Source organism: Zalophus californianus, chromosome 15 (genome assembly GCF_009762305.2).
Source record: "Zalophus californianus isolate mZalCal1 chromosome 15, mZalCal1.pri.v2, whole genome shotgun sequence".
NCBI lineage: Eukaryota > Metazoa > Chordata > Mammalia > Carnivora > Otariidae > Zalophus > Zalophus californianus.
Genome location: NC_045609.1, coordinates 62335613 through 62353198, shown reverse-complemented (window position 1 = coordinate 62353198; position 17586 = coordinate 62335613). Strand labels below are relative to the sequence as shown.

The window sequence follows — 17586 nt, the reverse complement described above, 5'->3', positions numbered from 1 at the left end:
TCAGCACTATACAGTAAACCCCCCACTTTCAGAACAAGCCCTAAATCTTGGGAAACCCTCTTCACAACAACTCATCTAGGCTCTTGTTATATTTTGTTTCTTTAACATACCCTCAACTTGGGGACCAGACGAGGAAACCCCAAATCCCTAAAAGTTTCCTTCACATTTTACAGTGAAGGAATCAGAAGAATCTCATGCAGCCAGAGCCCCAGTTTCTAGGTGGGCTGTACTCTGATGCAGAAACTTCCATGTGAGTGGCATTCTGGTCACTCACAGCCTCATCCCACCACTTCTTCCATGCTCTTGACTCCACGCTAGGGGCTGGGTGGCTGGCTGGCTTCCTCAACCCCAAAGGATCTGCCAGCCTGGCCCAGGAGATAGAAGACCCCCTCTGAACCTCTCAGGCCTAGCTAGGCTCTCTCTGCCCTGAAAAGAGAAGATTTCCTTGCTCATTATTGGTCTGTTCAGATTTTCTTTTTTTTTAATTTTTATTTTTTTAATTTAAATTCAATTATTTAATATATAATGTATTATTGGTTTCAGAGGTAGAGGTCAGTGATTCATCAGTCTGATATAATACCCAGTACTCATTACATCACACGCCCTCCTTAATGTCCATCACCCAGTTACCCCATCCCCCACCCCCTCCAGCAATCCTTTTTGTTTCCTACGATTAAGAGTCTCTTGTGGTTTGTCTCCCTCTCTGATTTTGTCTTGTTTTATTTTTTCCTCCCTTCCCCTATGATCCTCTGCTTGGTTTCTTAAGTTCCACATATAAGTGAGATATGATAATTGTCTTTCTCTGACTGACTTATTTCGCTTAGCATAACACCCTCTGGTTCCACCCATGTCATTGCAAATGGCAAGATTTCATTTTTGATGGCTGCATAATATTCCACTGTGTGTGTGTGTGTGTGTGTGTGTGTGTGTGTGTGTGTGTGTGTGTGTACACACATACACCATATCTTCTTTATCCATTCATCTGTTGATGGATATCTGGGCTCTTTCCATAGTTTGGCTATTATGCACATTGCTGCTATAAACACTGGGGCTCTCAGATTTTCTGTTTCTTCATGATTCAGTTTTGGTAGGTTGTATGTTTCAGCTCTAGGAAGAGCTAGAATTCCCTTTCACTTCTGGAGAAGACTTTCTTATTGGCAACTTGTTGGTATATTATTGTTCACAGTAGTCTCTTATGATCCCTTGTATTTCTGTGGTATTTATTTGAGTCTTCTCTCTTTTTCTTAGTCTAGCTAAAGTTTTGTTAATTTTATGTATCTTTAAAAAAAAACCAACTTTTACTTTTGTTGGTCTTTTCTATTATCATTCTAGTCTTTATTTCATTTATTTCTACTCTGATCTTTGTTATTTCCTTCCTTCTACTAACTTTGGCTTTAGTTTGTTCTTTTTCTAGTTTCTTGAGGTGTAAAATTAGGCTTTTTATTTGAGATCTTTCTTTTTTCTTAATATGAGCATTTATCGTTATAAACTTCCCTCTTAGAACTGCTTTTGTTGTGTCCTGTAAGTTTTGGTATGTTGTGTTTCCATTTTTGTTTGTCTCAATATTTTTTTTTTATTTCCCGATGGATTTCTTCTTTAACCAACTGGTTGTTCAGGACTATGTTGTTCAATCTACACGTATTTGTAAACTTTCCAATTTTCCTCCTATAATTGATTTCTGGTTTCACACCATTGTGGTTGGAAAAGATACTTGATATTATCTAAATCTTCTTCAATATGTTAAGACTTGTTTTGTGGATAACATATGATCTATCCTGAAGAGTGTTCTGTGTGCACTTGAGAAGAATGTGCATTTTGCCGCTGTCTGATGGAATGTTCTGTCTATGTCTATTAGGTCCATTTGGTCTAAAGTGTAGTTCAAGTCCATTGTTTTCTTACTGAGTTTTCTGTCTGGATGATCTATCTATTGTTGAAAGGGGAAGACTGAAGTCCCCTATTATTATGGTATTGCTGTCCATTTCTCCTTCCAGATCTGTTAATATTTGCTTTATATTACTTATGTGCTCTGAAGTTAGGTGCATATATATTTACTAATTTCCTCTTGATGAGTTGATCCCTTTATCATTATATAATAGTCTTGTACTTAAAGTCTATTTTGTCTTCTGTAAGTAGAACTACCCCTGCTTTCTTTGGTTTCCATTTGCCTGGAATATCTTTTTCCCTCCCTTCATTTTCAGCTTAGGGGTATCCTTGAAGCTAAAGCTAAAGTCAGTCTCTTATATTTGGGTAGTTCATTGGATCTTGTTTTTCTGTCTATTCAACTACTCTTTGTCTTTTGACTGGAGAATTTAGACTATTCATATTTAAAGTAATTACTGATAGAGAAGGATTTACTACTGCCACTTTGTTCATTGATTTCTGGGTATTTTATAGATCCTTTGCTCCTTTCTGCCTCTCTTACTGTCTTTCTTTGTGATTTGATGATTTTCTATAGTGGTATGTTTTCATTCTTTTCTCTTTATCTTTTTTTATGCCTACCATTGGTTTTTGCTTTGTAGCTACCATGAGGTTTACATAAAACATCTTATCGCAACCTAGGGGTGCCTGGGTGGCTCAGTCTGACTCTTGATCTCAGCTCAGGTCATGATCTCAGAGTCGTGAGATGGAGCCCCAAGTGGAGCCTCAGCATGGAGCCGGCTTGGGATTCTCTCTCTCTCCCTCTCCCTCTACCCCTCCCCACCCTTATGCGTGAAAGCACGCGCACACACTCACACACACACACACACACTCTCTCTCTCTCTCTCAAAACAAAACAAAACGCCAATATCTTATCACAGTCTATGTTAAGCTGATAGCAACTCAACTTTGTTCATATACAAAAGCTCAACACTTTTACTGCCTCTCAGCCATTTTATGTTTTTGATGTCACAATTTACATCTTTTTATATTGTATATCCACTAGCCAATCATTGTAATTATAGCTTTTTAAAATTATTTTGTCTTTTAACCTTTATACTAGAGTTGTTAGTGATTTATACACTACCATTAGAATATTGGAGTATCCTGAATCTGACCATACATTTACATTTACCAGGGAATTTTATACTTTCATATGTTTTTATGTTACTAGTTAGTATCCTTTCTTTTTAGCTTGAAGAACTCCCTTAGCATTTCTTGTCAGGCAAGTTTAGCGGCTGTGAACTACTTCAGCTTTTTTTTGTCTGGGAATGTCTGTATCTCTCATTCAATTCCAAAGGATAGCTTTGCTGGGTAAAGTATTCTTAAATCTCCCAACAAAGGACACCTGGGTGGCTCAGTCGGTTAAGCGTCCGCCTTCGGCTCAGGTCATGATCCCAGAGTCCTGGGATCGAGCCCCGCATCAGGCTCTCTGCTCAGCGGGGAGTCTGCTTCTCCCTCTCCCTCTGCCTGCAGCTCCCCGTTTGTGCTCTCTCTTTCTCTCTGTCAAATAAATAAATAAGATCTTAAAAAAAAAAAATCTCCCAACAAAGAAAAGTCCAGGACCAGATGGCTTCACTGGTGAATTCTATCAAACATTTACACAAAAATTAATACCAATCCTTCTCAAACCCTCTCCCAAAAAAATGAAGGGAAGGAACCATTCCAAAGTCATTTTATGAGACCAGCATTACCCTAATACCAAGGCCAGATAAGAACACTATAAGAAAAGAAAACTACAGGCCAATATCCCTGATGAACATAGATGCAAAAATCCTCAACAAAATATTAGCAAACTGAATTCAACAGCACACTGAAGGGATCTTACACCATGATTAAGTGGGATTTATCCCTGGGATGCAAGAATGGTACAACATATATAAATCAATAAATATCACATACCATGTTAACAAAATAAAAGATAAAAAATCATATGATCATTTCAACAGATGCATAAAAAGCATATGACAAAAATCAACATTTTTTCATCACAAAGACTCAACAAATTAAGTATATATGGAATGTACCTCAATATAATGAAGGTCATACATGACAAGTTCACAGCTAACCTCAAACTCAGTGGTGAAAAGCTAAAAGTTTTTCCTTTAATATCAGGAACAAGAGTAAGGGGCCCACTCCAACTGACAGATATATAGATCAATAGAATAAAATAATGCAGAAATAAACCTATGTATATATGGTTAACTAATTTTCAACAAAGATGCCAAGAATACACAAGGGGGAAAGGATAAATGGTGTTGGGAAAACTGTGTATCCACAAACAAAAGAATTAAACTGGACCTTTATCTTACATCATATATAAAAATGAACCTAAAATGGATTAAAGACTTAAACATAAGACCTAAAACTATAAGCCCCTGGAAGAAAACATGGGAAAAAGCTTGACATTGGTCTTGACAATAATTTTTTGGATAGGATCCCAAAAGCACAGGCAATGAAAGAAAAAAAAAATAAACAAGTAAGACTATATCAAACAAAAAGTTTCTGCACAGCAAAGGAAACAATCAACAAAATAAAAAGGCAACCTAAGGAATGGGAGGAAATATCTGCAAATCATATGTCTGATAAGGGGTTAACCTCCAAAATATATAATGAACTCTTACAACTCAAAAACAAGAAAATAATAATAGTAACTCAATTTAAAAAAGGACAAAGGACCTGAAGAGTAATTTTTCCAAAGAAGACATACAAATGGCCAATAGGTACATGAAAAGGTGTTCAACATCACGAATCATCAGGGAAATGCAAATCAAAACCACAATGAGATACCACCTCACACATGTTAGGACATTTCTTATCAAAAAGACGGATAACAAATATTGATGAGGACGTGAAGAAAAGGGAACTCTTGTGCATTGTTGGTGAGAATGCAAACTGGTGCAGCAATTTTGGAAAACAGTATGGAGGTTCCTCAAAAAATTAAAAGTAGAACTACCAAGCAATTCTTGCTTCTGGAGGTATATCCAAAGGAAATGAAATCTCTGTCTTGAAGAGTGATCTGCACCACCTGCTGCTTCATTTCTCAGCCCATTCTTCTGCATTCTGTTTTACTATATGGCCATCTATCCAATCCCTTCCGCTTTCCCCTCCCTTGACAGTTTAGTAATTTAATAAGTACAGAGCCCCAGGGTGAAGGTCTGGGGCTTTGATCTCACTCTGGGAAAACCAGAGCAACCTTGGCCTGTCCCGGCTGATTTATGGCCACCTTTCATGGTTTGTGTGTGTACACTGGGAGCAAGGAGCCACCTGAGAAAGCCTGGCTACATCAGGACTGAAGGCCCCTGGCTTGGAGGCCAGCAGAAGCCAGGTGCACATCACCCCACAGGTGCCAGCACCCTGCCTCTCCCTCTCTGCAGGAGCCACCTGTGACAGGCAGAGGGAATATTAATTATTGATGGTTTCCCAGGTGGTAGAGATGGAGTTAAGAGCCCAGGGCCAGCCATGCCCTGCTCACCTGTCTCTCCTCCTGGCTCTAAGACCTCAAAGCTTGGGTGGGGCACAGCACTCAAGGGAACACCCACACATCGCACACACCTGACCTCCCAAGAGGCTCACCCTCCCCTGTGCATGCAAGCTCTTCCAGGCCGGGTCACTGGGTGTTTCCCTGACCACTACCTTGGAAGTCAGAATCCCCAGAGATGTATCCACACAAGCAGCTCCTCTTATCTCCCTCGCCACCTCCAAATCTTCAACCTGAAGTCAATCCCCTGGCCTCACTGCTCACTGCCCCCTCCTGGCAGACGCCACACCTGTCTCCTCTCCTGGTGGTCTGCACAAGCCTCCTGCCTGGCCCTGCCCTGCTCCTCTCTTGCCCCAGAATTTTCTAAGACACTGAAGTGATTTTGTCACTGTTCCATTTAAAGCCCTTCAGTAGTTCCCCTATGGACAACACATAGCACGGCAGGGGCAAGCATTCAGGCTGTCCCTCTGGAGTTTACTTCTGCCAACTCTGGAGAGCATTAGCATCCTGCAAGGTCAGAGCCTTGAGACCACAATACCACCTGGTCCAATTCAGCTGTATGATCTTGGTCAAGTCACTTTCCCTCTCCAGGACTGAGAACCCCAAACTGGGGCTGAGAAAGGAGGCAGGAACAAAAGAGTCTCTATGGTATATTTGGGTTCTGATGTTCAAAATCAGGGGCCACCGGCCCTTCCACCTGACCACCTGCCACTCTTCTAGCCCCAGGGAGAATGTGTTCCAAGGAGCATTTGCTGGGAAGACCAGGGAAAGAAAGGGAAAGGAAAAGAAAGCAGACATAGAGGAGAAAAAGGGCTCCAGGACCCTTCTGTCTATACAGATGGATGTCTGAATTAAATAAGGCTGGGCTGTGAGCACCTCAAGGGCAGACCCGATGCCCAGTATTCACATCTCAGTTCTCCATACCCAGCTCCATGTCGGGCACCAAGAGGGCACCAGCACATGAAGTAAATCAGCTGGAGCATCCTTGCAGTTTTACTTACTCTGATCAAGGCAAAGTGCCTCCTCCCCTCACTCTCAGAGGCACCTGGATGGACACCCTCACTGGGATGGACACACACTCTAGACTGACCCATCCCCTGGAGCAGATCCGCCTTTCAGTGGATGCTGGGGAGAAACCAGGGCAAGCCACAGGGGAAAGATGAAGGTGAAAGCCAGGAGCGTGTGGACCTGCCACCACCCTTATCGTAAGACAACACCTCCTCCTGGCGACGTTCTCCCTTTTCGTTGTCCCCTCCCCAGCCTCTGGGGTAGCCAGGCTGGCATTCCGGGGCACCCGAGGCAAAGAAAGCCACACAGACAAGCCAGCAGACACACTTCCCTCGACCTTTCCTGCAGCCCAGGAAAGACCCTCTCTCCTCCTGCTGCCCCAGCCCTGCACAGACAGCCTCTGTGACCACGGAAGAGAGACAAGGCAGTGGTCTTTTAATGATTTTTCTGCTGAAAGTTCCTTGGCCCAGAGGGTCAGGATGACATGGGCCTGGGCTCATCGCCCCCACAGTTAGCAGGAGCCAACTCTAAACTCTGCCCTCAAGCACGAGGGCTTATGCTAGGCCCCCTGCCAGGAAGTCTTCACTGCTGCTCTCCACACCCAGCTCAAAGCTCTCAATTAGGGGTGGCACTGCCCCCTTTGGGGTGCTTTTAAAAGTATAGGAGATCTTAACTTGAGAGAACAGATGGTTACCAGAGGGGAGGTGGGTGGAAGGATGGGTGAAGAGGTGAAGGGAATTAAGAGTACGCTTATCTTGATGAGCATTGAGTAATTCTAGAATTGCTGAATCGTTATATGGTACACCTGGAACTAATGTAACACTATGTTAACTATACTAGAACTAAAAGAAAAAAGAAAAGAAAACCTTGGGAGAGCTTTTTTTTTTTTATGTCACAGTGACATTTAAGGTGGCCAGTGGCATTGAACAGGCAGGGGACAGGGGTGCTAAATGAACAGTTCCACACCCAATAGGCCAGGAGCACCCCTCTAAGAACATAAAGCCAAGCCTTACTCATCCTCAGATCACTTCCCTAGAGAAAGCTTCCCAGACCCCAGGACCACATCAAGCTCCCCCACTGGCTCCACAGTCTTCTCTTTCACAGCCCTTATCCAGATGTAACTGATGTTATAACTGACCAGGTAACTAAAGAAATAGGTGACAGAGTAGTTAAAGTAGTGCTTGGTGGGGAACACTGGCTGGCTCAGTCAGTTAAGCGTCTGCCTTTGGCTCAGGTCATGATCCCAGGGTCCTGGGATCCAGCCCCACATCGGGCTCCCTGCTCAGCAGAGGAGTCTGCTTCTCTCCCTCCCCGTGCTCATGTGCTCTTTCTCACTCACTCTCTTTCAAATAAATAAATAAGATCTTTTTTAAAAAATTAAAATAAAATAAAGTAGTGCTCGGGCCTCAGGGAATGAAGTATAACTCCCACCCCTTAAGTGAGGGCTGTGCTAAGGGGACTTTCTTCCAAAGAGTGCAATACGGAAAGGGGAGAAAAGTATAACTTTAACTTTACAATGAAGCAATCAGACAAGCACTACCTCAGCCAAGTGATCAAGGTCAACTTCACCGGGGATAAATCATGTTGATTGCACACATCGTTGATATGTGATGAAAATGGCACTTCACCTTTATGGTCTCTCTCTCCAAAACCTATACAGCAATCTAATCATGAGAAGAACATCAGAGAAATCCCAAGAAAGGGGCAGTGTATAAGATACTTAACCAGCAATCCTCAAAACTGTCAAGGTCACCAAAAACAAAGAAAGCATGAGAAATTATCTTAGGAGCCTAAGAAAACATGACAACTAAATATGTAAGATGGTACCTAAAAATATAATGTGATATCCTGGATGGGATCCTGGTACAGAAAAAGAACATTGGGAAAACGAAGGCAATCTGAATAAAGTACAGACATTAGTTAATAACAGTGTATGGATATTGGTTCATTATTTGTCACAAATTTTCCATACTAAAATGTTAATAATGGGGAAACCAGATACAGGGTATCTGGAAACTCCCCATATTATTTTGCAATAATCCTGTAAATCTAAAACTGTTCTAAAGAAAGAGGTTACAGGCATACCTCGTTTTATGGTGCTTCACTTCACTGCACTTTGCAGATACTGAGTTTTTTTTACAAATTGAAGATTTGTGGCAACCTTGCATCCAGCAAGTCCACCGGTGCCCTTTTCCAACAGTATTTGATCATTTCGTGTCTCTGTGTCACATTTTGGTAATTCTCGCAATATTTCAAACTTTTGCATTATTATTATATTTATTATGGTGACCTGTGATCGGTTATCTTTCGGGGGTGTCACCAACCACACCCCTATAAGACAGCAAACTTAACCGATAAATGTTGTATGTGTTCTGACTGATCTACCAACAACAATATGGAAATTTGGCCAATTGACAACCCCGCATTGGCCTCTAAGTGTTCAAGGGCAAGGAAGAGTCTTGCACCTCTCACTTTGAATCAAAAGCTAACACTGATTAAGCTTAGTGAGGAAAGTGGGAGATAGGGAAAGCAAAGCCTCTTGTGCCAAACAGTTAGCCAAGCTGTGAGTGCAAAAGAGAAGGTCTTGAAGGAAATTGCAAGTGCTACCCCAGTGAACACATGAACGATATGAAAGCAAAACAGTCTGATGGCAGATATGGAGGGAGTTTTGGTGGTCTGAACAGACGATCAAACCAACCACAACATGTTCTTAAAGCCAAAGCCTCATCCAGAGCAAGGCCCTGACTCTTCAATGCTGCGAAGGCTGAGGGAGGTGAGGAAGCTGGAGAAGAAAAGCTTGAAGCTAGCAGAGGTGGGTTCTCGAGGGTTGAAGAGAGAAGCCATCGCCACAACATAAACGTGCAAGGTGAAGCAGCAGGTGCTGCTGTAGAAGCCGCAGCAAGGAATCCAGAAGATCCAGCTAAGATCATCCTCGAAGGTGGCTACACCCAACAGCAGATTTTCCATGTAGACAAAAGAGCCTTCTATTAGAGAAGATGCCATCTAGGAATTTCATAGCTAGAGAGGAGAAATCAGTGCCTGGTTTCAAAGCTCCAAAGGACAGGCTGACTCTCTTATTAGGGACTAATGCAACTGGAGGCTTTAAGCTGAAGCCAGTGCCCATTGACTATTCTGAAAATCCTAGGCCCCTCAAGAATCATGCTAAATCTATTCTGCCTGTGTGCTATAAATGGAGCAACAAAGCCTAGATCTGTTTACTACATGGTTTACTGAATATTTTAAGTTCACTGTTGAGAACTACTGCTCAGAAAAAAAGATTCCTTTCAAAATATTATGGTTTGTTGACAATGCATCTGGTTACCCAAGAGCTCTGATGGAGATGGACAACAAGATGTATGTTGTTTTCATGCCTGCTGACACAACCTCCATTCTGCAGCTCATGGAGCAAGGAGTCATTTTGACTTTCAAGTCTTATTATTTAAGAAATGCATTCCATAAGGCTGTAGCTGCCAAGGATAGTGATTCTTCTGATCAATCTGGGCAAAGTCAATAGAAAACCTTCTGGAAAGGATTCACCATTCTAGATGCCATTAAGAATATTTATGATTGATGGAAAGAGGTCAAAATGTTAGCATTAACAGGAGTTTGGAACAAGTTGATGCCAACCGTCATGGATACCTCTGAGAAGTTCAAGACTTCAGTGGAGGACATAACTGCAGATGGGATGGAAATAGCAAGAAAACTAGAATAAGAAGTGGAGCCTGAAGATGGGACTGAATTGCTGCAATCTCGTGATAAAACTTTTAACAGATGAGGAGCTGCTTCTTATGGATGAACAAAGTGGTTTCTTAAGATGCTGTGGAGATTGTTGAAAGGACAACAAAGGACTTAGAATATTACATAAACTTGGTGGATAAAGCAGCAGCAGTAGGGTTCGAGAGGATTGACTCCAATTTTGAAAAAAGTTCTCCTGTGGGTAAAGTGCTATCAAATTAGCACCACATGCTACAGCACATGCTACAGAGAAATCATTCGTTAAAGGAAGAGTCAATTGATGCAGCAAATTTCATTGTTGTCTTATTCTAAGAAAATGCCACAGGGGCACCTGGGTGGCTCAGTTGGTTAAGCGTCTGACTCTTGGTTTCAGGTCATGATCTCCTAGGTCGTGGGATCGAGCCCTGTGTCGGGCTCCACGCTCAGCAAGGAGTCTGCTTGAAAATTCTCTCCCTCCTTCCCTCCCCAAACTCACGGTCTCTCTCAAATAAATAAAATCTTAAAAAGAAAAAGAAAGAAACTGCCACAATCACCCTGAACCTTCAGCAGCCACCACCCTGATCAGTCAGCAGTCATCAACATCAAGGCAACACCCTCCACCAGCAAGAACACAACTCACTGAAAGCTCTGGTGATGGTTAGCACTTTTTTTAGCAATAAAATATTTTTAATTAAGGTACATACACTGTTTTTTAGACATAATGCTACTGCACACTTAATAGACTACAGTATAGCATAAACACAACTTTCATATGCACTAAGAAACCAAAAAATTCATTTGACTCACTTTATTAAAATATTCACTTTATTGCAGAGATCTGCAACACAATCCACAATATCTCCTAAGTATGCCTGTATTAAAAAGAGAAAGAGAGAACAGTAGCTTCAAAATCAGAAAGATTTTGGCCAGAATCCCAGCTCCACCTCATATCAGCCATTTGACTTTGAGCAAGTTGCTTAACCTCTAAGCTTCAGTTTATCCATCCATAAATGGGGTTGATAATCATACTTCCTTCACAAGGTTGTTTTAAAAATTACATGAGGTAAGGGGCGCCTGGGTGGCTGAGTCGACTGAGCGTCTAACTCTTGATTTTGGCTTAGGTCATGATCTCAGGGTCATGGGATCGGGCCCTGCATCCAGCTCTGTGCTCGGCGTGGAGTTGGCTTGGGATTCTCTCTCTCCCTCTGCCCCTCCACCCACTCACGTACACACACACCCTCTCTCTCTTTAAAATAATAAATAAAATCTTTTAGAAAAATAAATGAGATAATAGGTGTAAAGAGCTTAGTACAGACTCCAGCACATAGCATGTTAGTACTTATTATCGTATTCTGATGTATTTTTGTTCATTTGTCATTTTTCTCCCCATCTGTCTCTCCACCGGAGGGGAAGCTTCATGGCAGCCGTGGCAGCAAACGCTCATCTATTTTGTACACCACTGTATTCTCATGCCTACGAGAGTGTCTGGCCCATCGTCAATGCTCAGTATGCATTTGTTAAACAACAGAATGAGCCCTTCCCATCAGAGCATTCCTGGAACCCCAACTCTCACCCTAGGAGAACCTCAGTTCCAGAGCCCAGTGCAGAGCCCGGCCTACCCCCAATTGCAGCTACAGCAGAGAGAAAACCAAGGCCTCCCATCTGCCTGCCAGTGACTCTTATCTATTTCCTTCTCCTCTCCCAGACCTTTTCTCCCTGCCCAGCTCCCCACAGGCGTCAGCACCTGCTCATTTCCCAAAACAGCAGGATCTGGGTAATGACCTCTGATAAGCATCTTTTAATAAACCCTGTAGCTGGATCTGTCATCCAGAAGCTATATTCTCCCCACCTTCCCACTCTCACCCCCATCTCCTCCCACTTCCTGGGCATTGGTGCCTTTGGCGTCGCCAGGCAGGCCCCCAGTTCCCCTGGGCCTCTGGACTCTGGCTTGCTGGGGAATAGCCAACAGGCAGCCCAGGCTATTCCATAAGCTTGACCCTCCCCAAAGGCCTTTGATCTCAGCAGCCTAGCCCACCTCGGCCTGCGCCACCCTGCCTGACCGCTGGCCAGTCCATTTCCCTCCATCCCCATAGGCAGATTTCCCAGGCGTTACCACGGAGACCACTTGCATCCTGCCCAGGGTTGCCAAAGCAACCAGTTCAGTGATAAGCAGCCCCTAAGCCTCTAGCCCTTGGGAGAGTCACAGACCAACAAGAAATAGGCCCAGGCAGCTGGCACACCAGGATAGAGGCATCCCTGGCATCTCCTGGGCAGCGCCCAGCTCCTGCCCTCCTCCCCCCACTCTTCTTGCTCTTGCCTCCATCTTGGCCTCTGTGATTGAGAGCCAGTGCCTGACCCTCAATGTGCGTATCTTGGCAGTGAGCACATGCCATCCCGGAGGGTCAGGGAAAAGAAAGCCCCAATGTGTTTTCCCCCGTGGGCTCTGGTGTTCTGGGTAGAAGTCCCAGTGCCACCACTTCCTAGGTCAGTGTTTCTGGGCAGCATTCTTAGCGAAGGATTCAGGGGAGGAGGTTATGGGGAGTGACTGCTTACTGGGTACAGGCTTTCCCCTTGAGGTGATGAAAATGTTCTGGAACTTGATAGAGGTGGTGGTTGTACAACACTGCGAATGTACTAAATGTCACTGGACTGTACGCTTTAAAATGCTAAAATGAGGGCACCTGGGTGGCTCAGCCGGTTAAGTGTCCGACTCTTGGTTTTGGCTCAGGTCATGATCTCATGGGTCGTGGGACTGAGCCCCACGTTGGGCTCTGTGCTCAGCAGGGAGTCTGCTTAAAGATTCTCTCCCTCTGCCCCTTCCCCCACTCTCTTTCCTTCACTCTCTTTCTAAAATATATAAAACAAAAAATAAATAAAATATTACAATGGTAGATTTCATGTAAATTTCACTACAATTTAAAAAAAAAAAGATGGGAGGTGGCCCATCCAATCCTCATCTATAGGTGACCACTGGGGCTGGATAGCCCTCCACAGGGTTTTCCTAGTTACCTTCCCCTCAACACATACACCAAGCAAGCAGGCACTCAGAAAGAACTGGGAAAGGAGGAATTTCTTTATTCTCTGTATTTGTCTCCATGAAGCATGAGCCCCTTGCCCCAGTTACCCTGTGCCCCTCATTGAGAATATAGACACACAGCTACTGATTCCCACCTCCAAGCCTCTGCTGTACGTCTCTTTCCCAACCCTCTTCTCCATACCCTAGCACGCCTGCTGCACCCCTTGTCACCTATCCAGTTTCTGCAGTTCCGTCCATGTCCAGCTCAAACCTGCCTTGCCTTTTCAGATAGATCTTCAGCCTATGAATGTACAGGGATGTCAGAAGCCCTCACCTCTAGGCCAGGCACATAGCAACTCCTTGTAACTGTCTCTTGGTCCTAAGCCCAGAGCTATGCCTTGGATCTCTCTCCTGGATACTCCTAGACCAACACTGTTCAGACCGCAGTGGGAATCACCAACAATGAAGTCAGTGTGTCTCCAAGGAGAACACCAAAGTCTACCACCTGAGAGGTGATGGACGGGCTTCATTTTATGTCGGACTGACAGCCAAACCAATCTTTGCTCTCCAGTGTGTCCCAGGGTCCCTATTATGCCAGACCCCTTCCAGTTGTTTTAATTAAAATGGTAAGGAATCAATAGAGATTGCAATTATAGAAGGAGAGAAAAAAATCGAGAGTTCCTCACCCCCAGCAAATTTCTAAGATAGATACTGATATGAATTAGAGCTGGATTCAGGGTGAGTACATAAGCAATCTGCGCAGAAGTCTGGGTGGACAGGCTTAGAATCACAGCCAGGATCGAGGTCAACACCAATAGAATTGGAATGGAATTCTGGATGACCAGTGATATATCAGAGAAGACTACTAGGTCAATGCTGATACAGTTAGAAGGGAATTTGGAATGGACACTAAAACAATCACAGAATAAAGCTGATGGCTTTATTAGGGTGGGGAGAAGTCAGGATCAGTGGAACCTGGGCAAGGGACAGAGGGCACCCATAGATGGCCGTCATGGGCACACTCTAATCCTTCATTTCAGGCTTGGAAGGAGCAGAATCAAAATTCTCATGGCCACCTCCTGCAGGTGTGTGGGAAGGGAGAAGAGAGTGGATTCTGGTAAATCAAGCCTGAAGGGAGATGGGCAGAGGGAGGGAGACAGTTAGGGGGAGAATTTCACCACAATTTAGTCCCCTAGAAGAAGAAACTGATCCCTGTAAACCAGGGAGGCAGCATAAGGGAGGTTTCCCAGGCCACATAGGTGGGGAGTCAGGCAGAGGAGGAAGTTGGGGTGGGGGCAGGGAGGTAGGAGGATCCCAGACCCTCTCCTGCCCCTTCCCTCCCTTGCTGAAGACCCTAGCCACGGAGACCTCACATCCCCACAATTCCACATTTTAGGTAAAAAGGGGTACAATTACCAAAGCCTTCTCTGGGCTTCCCTAGGGTCAGGGATGGAGCAGGCCAGCCTTCTTGGGGCAGTTTGTGAGCAATTAAACCCCAAGTCAACTCACTGGCCCAGCTGCCCTATCCTTGAAGGGTTCAGCCCAACTTCGCCATCTGATGCACTGAGTAAGTGGGCAAATCACTCTCCCTTCCCTTCATTCTTCTCACTTGTGAGAGAGGACATTGAACAGGAGGATGTCCACAGGTTCCTCCATCATTAGGAATCTGTTTCCAATACTCAGAAATAGTCTTTATCCATGTTAATACTTACAGCTTATTTCTGATGATAAAAAAATACTTGCTTATTGTAGAAATTTTTTAAAAAGAGTGAAGTATAAAAAAGAAAAGAAAAAATCTTACATGATCCCATTTCCCAGAGGAAAACCATTGTTACCATTTTGGAAACTTTCCAAGGTTTGATTTTTTTTTTTTTGCATTCATTTTTTTTTAACAAAATTGGGCTCTCACAGCCTATACAACTTTGTATCTTGCTTTTTTCAACTGTCATTATGCTGCACTGAGCATTTTCCCAAGTCATCAAATATTCTTCAAAAATACAATTTTAAAGATTGCATAATACTCCACCCAGAGGATATACCATGATTACAGGGCATTTAGGTTGTTTTCCGAGTATAAATAACACTGCCGTGAACATCTTCACCTGATGCATAAGTATTTGCCTGGATCTCCATTTTGCCGGGATCAGTTCCTCTAAGGAGAATCACAAGGCCAATGAATGTGTTATTTTACGAAAAAAGATTGACATGTACCACCATATTAATTTCCAGAGAGACACAACAAACCCACTGATTTTCCCAAACCGAGTGAGAGTGGAAGTTCTGAAAGGTTTGGAGTTAGAACGCTGAACAGTGGTCCTGTCTCTCCTCTCTCCCAGTCTGGAAAGTTAAGTGTCCAGCGAAAGAGAGGACAGAATTCCAAGTCAGAAGACACAGCTCTGCAGCCTCGCTCTGCCTCTCGCTGGCTTCAGGAACATAAAACAAGCATTGGTTCTCCTCCACTGTAAAATGGGTTCGATTAGTTTTGCTGACTACCCAGAGCAGTTTCCTCCCTCGCATGAACAGGTGTTTGTGAAAGTTCTTTGTAAACTTTAACACTCTGTCAAGGGGTATGACTATTATCCTTCTCACAACGCAAGGGACTGAAGAAGTGGGTGGTTCTTTGTGGAAGACCAGGGGCTTCCCTTCCTAGCTCTTAGTCATCAGAATGCCCAGGACAAGTGCTAGCTGGTTCCAAGGGTGATAGAAAAGCAGCTTCCTGAAGGGTATCAGTGGGGTCTGAGGGCCTGGGAGGACCCAGTTGGGTCTTGCAAAGGTCAGAGACAGCACTGGAAGCCTCAGGGCTGAGGACAGGGCCTAGGGCCTCCCTGCGGGTGCTGGGTAGGTCTGGGGATTTAGACAGCAAAGACATTCCTGGTAAATGTTCCTCTCTTTCAAGGCTCCCAGCCTTTCCTTTCTAAGGTTCCAGCTGGACATCTGGCCTTTGGAGGAACCGGAAAACAAGCTGAGTCTGTGGATGCAAAAAGTCAACAGCTGCAGAGGACTCCAGAGGCCATCAGCTTTGGCCCCTTCTTCCAGGCTGCTGTAAGTCAGTCCTGGATCTTTAAGACCGTCCATTTGGAAATGCAACTAGTGCTTCCAGCGTGACCTCTCCAGCCCTGGGCAGATTAAAAAAGGAGACTGAGATGCCTCCCTTGAAAAGCACAGCTGGCCAGCCTGAGCATCCTGCCACACTCCCCTACCCACTGGGCAGATGCCCTTCCCAACGCCTGCACGCTAGCCTAGCATCATGGCCTGAGTTAACTCCAGTGACGTTCCCAGTGCTGGCAGAGAAAACTGCGCAGACCCCACGGAACGCCATCCTCCCGGTTTCCAACATCACCACCAGCAGCCCCCCCCCCCCACCCCTGGCCCACCTCTAGGGCCAGATGCGCACCTCGAGTCTCCAAATACGCACAACAGGTGGCACCTGCCCGTCCTCCCCAACTACACCTGTCCAACATCTCCCTGCCCCTCCACCTGCGTCCCAGTCCTCCGGCTGCGCCCGGCCCGGCGGAGACTTCCTTACCTTTGAGGGTTTGGGGATGGCCCCGCGGCGCCCGGCTCGGGTTTCCTCGGGGCAGAGAGGGGATACTGGAGAAGTTGTTACCCATGGCATCCGGCCCCAGGGGGTTCGGCACTCGCGGGGGGCAGGAGAGGCTGGGCAGGAGCGGAGGTACGGTGTGCGGATGGGTGCGCGCGCGAGCGCGCGCCGCCGGGGGAGGGCCGTGCCGGGGCTGCGGCCGGGGGCGGGCGGGCCGCCGCTCTCCTCCTTCTCTCGGGGCCGCGCCGTCCTCGGCAGGGCCTGCCCGCCGCGGCAGTCCTCGCGCGAGCCGGCTACCTGCCTGCCATTCCCCGGGGCGGGGGCCGCGGGCGGGCCCCTGGGCCGGGGCCGGCGGCGCCCTGGGCTCCCCTGTTCCTCGGGCTGGCGCTCGGGTTCCCGCTGGTGATGGGCGGCGCGGAGGCTCCGGCGCGCTCCCCCCGGGCCATAGAGTCAGGGCTCCCGGCGCGAGCGCCGGGCGGCTCGGCGGCGGGCTCGGTCCCCGCCCGCGGGGACGGCCGCTGCGGCGACGTGCGTGGCGCCCTCCCGCCGGCGGGTCCGCATGGAGCGGGGCTCTGTGGAGCGCGGGGCGTGCTGGGCGCCCCCGCCGGCTTCCTCCAGCGGCCGCCGCCCCCGCCCCCTGCCCGCAGCCGTCGCCAGGATTCCCTCGCTCCGGTTGTTATGGTGACAGCTGCGCCGTTGAATGAGCGTCTTAGTGACACGCGCGCGACCGCTCAGCCAGATGTGGCCCAGGGGCGCGCCTCGTTCCCGCTGCCACAAGTTCTCCGCGGCTCTGGGGGCCCGGCCCAGGTCAGGGGAAGAGGCCAGGCAGATACCGGGGCTCCGGGAGTTGGGCTCATTCCTCTCACGGATAGTGGAGCTCGGGCTTGAAAACAGAGAAACAGCAAGAAC

General features: G+C 46.1%; 1 protein-coding gene across 1 annotated transcript in view; it reads right to left on the bottom strand.

Annotated features, from left to right (window-relative positions):
- NEURL1 (neuralized E3 ubiquitin protein ligase 1) overlaps positions 1-17295 on the bottom strand; it is a 77647-nt gene extending 60352 nt beyond the window's left edge. Inside the window, exon 1 of the mRNA XM_035724363.1 lies at positions 16663-17295. Within this exon, the coding sequence (XP_035580256.1) occupies positions 16663-16747 (85 nt within the window). The 5' untranslated portion in view covers positions 16748-17295. The remainder of the gene's footprint in view (positions 1-16662) is intronic.
- Positions 17296-17586: the final 291 nt, after the last annotated feature.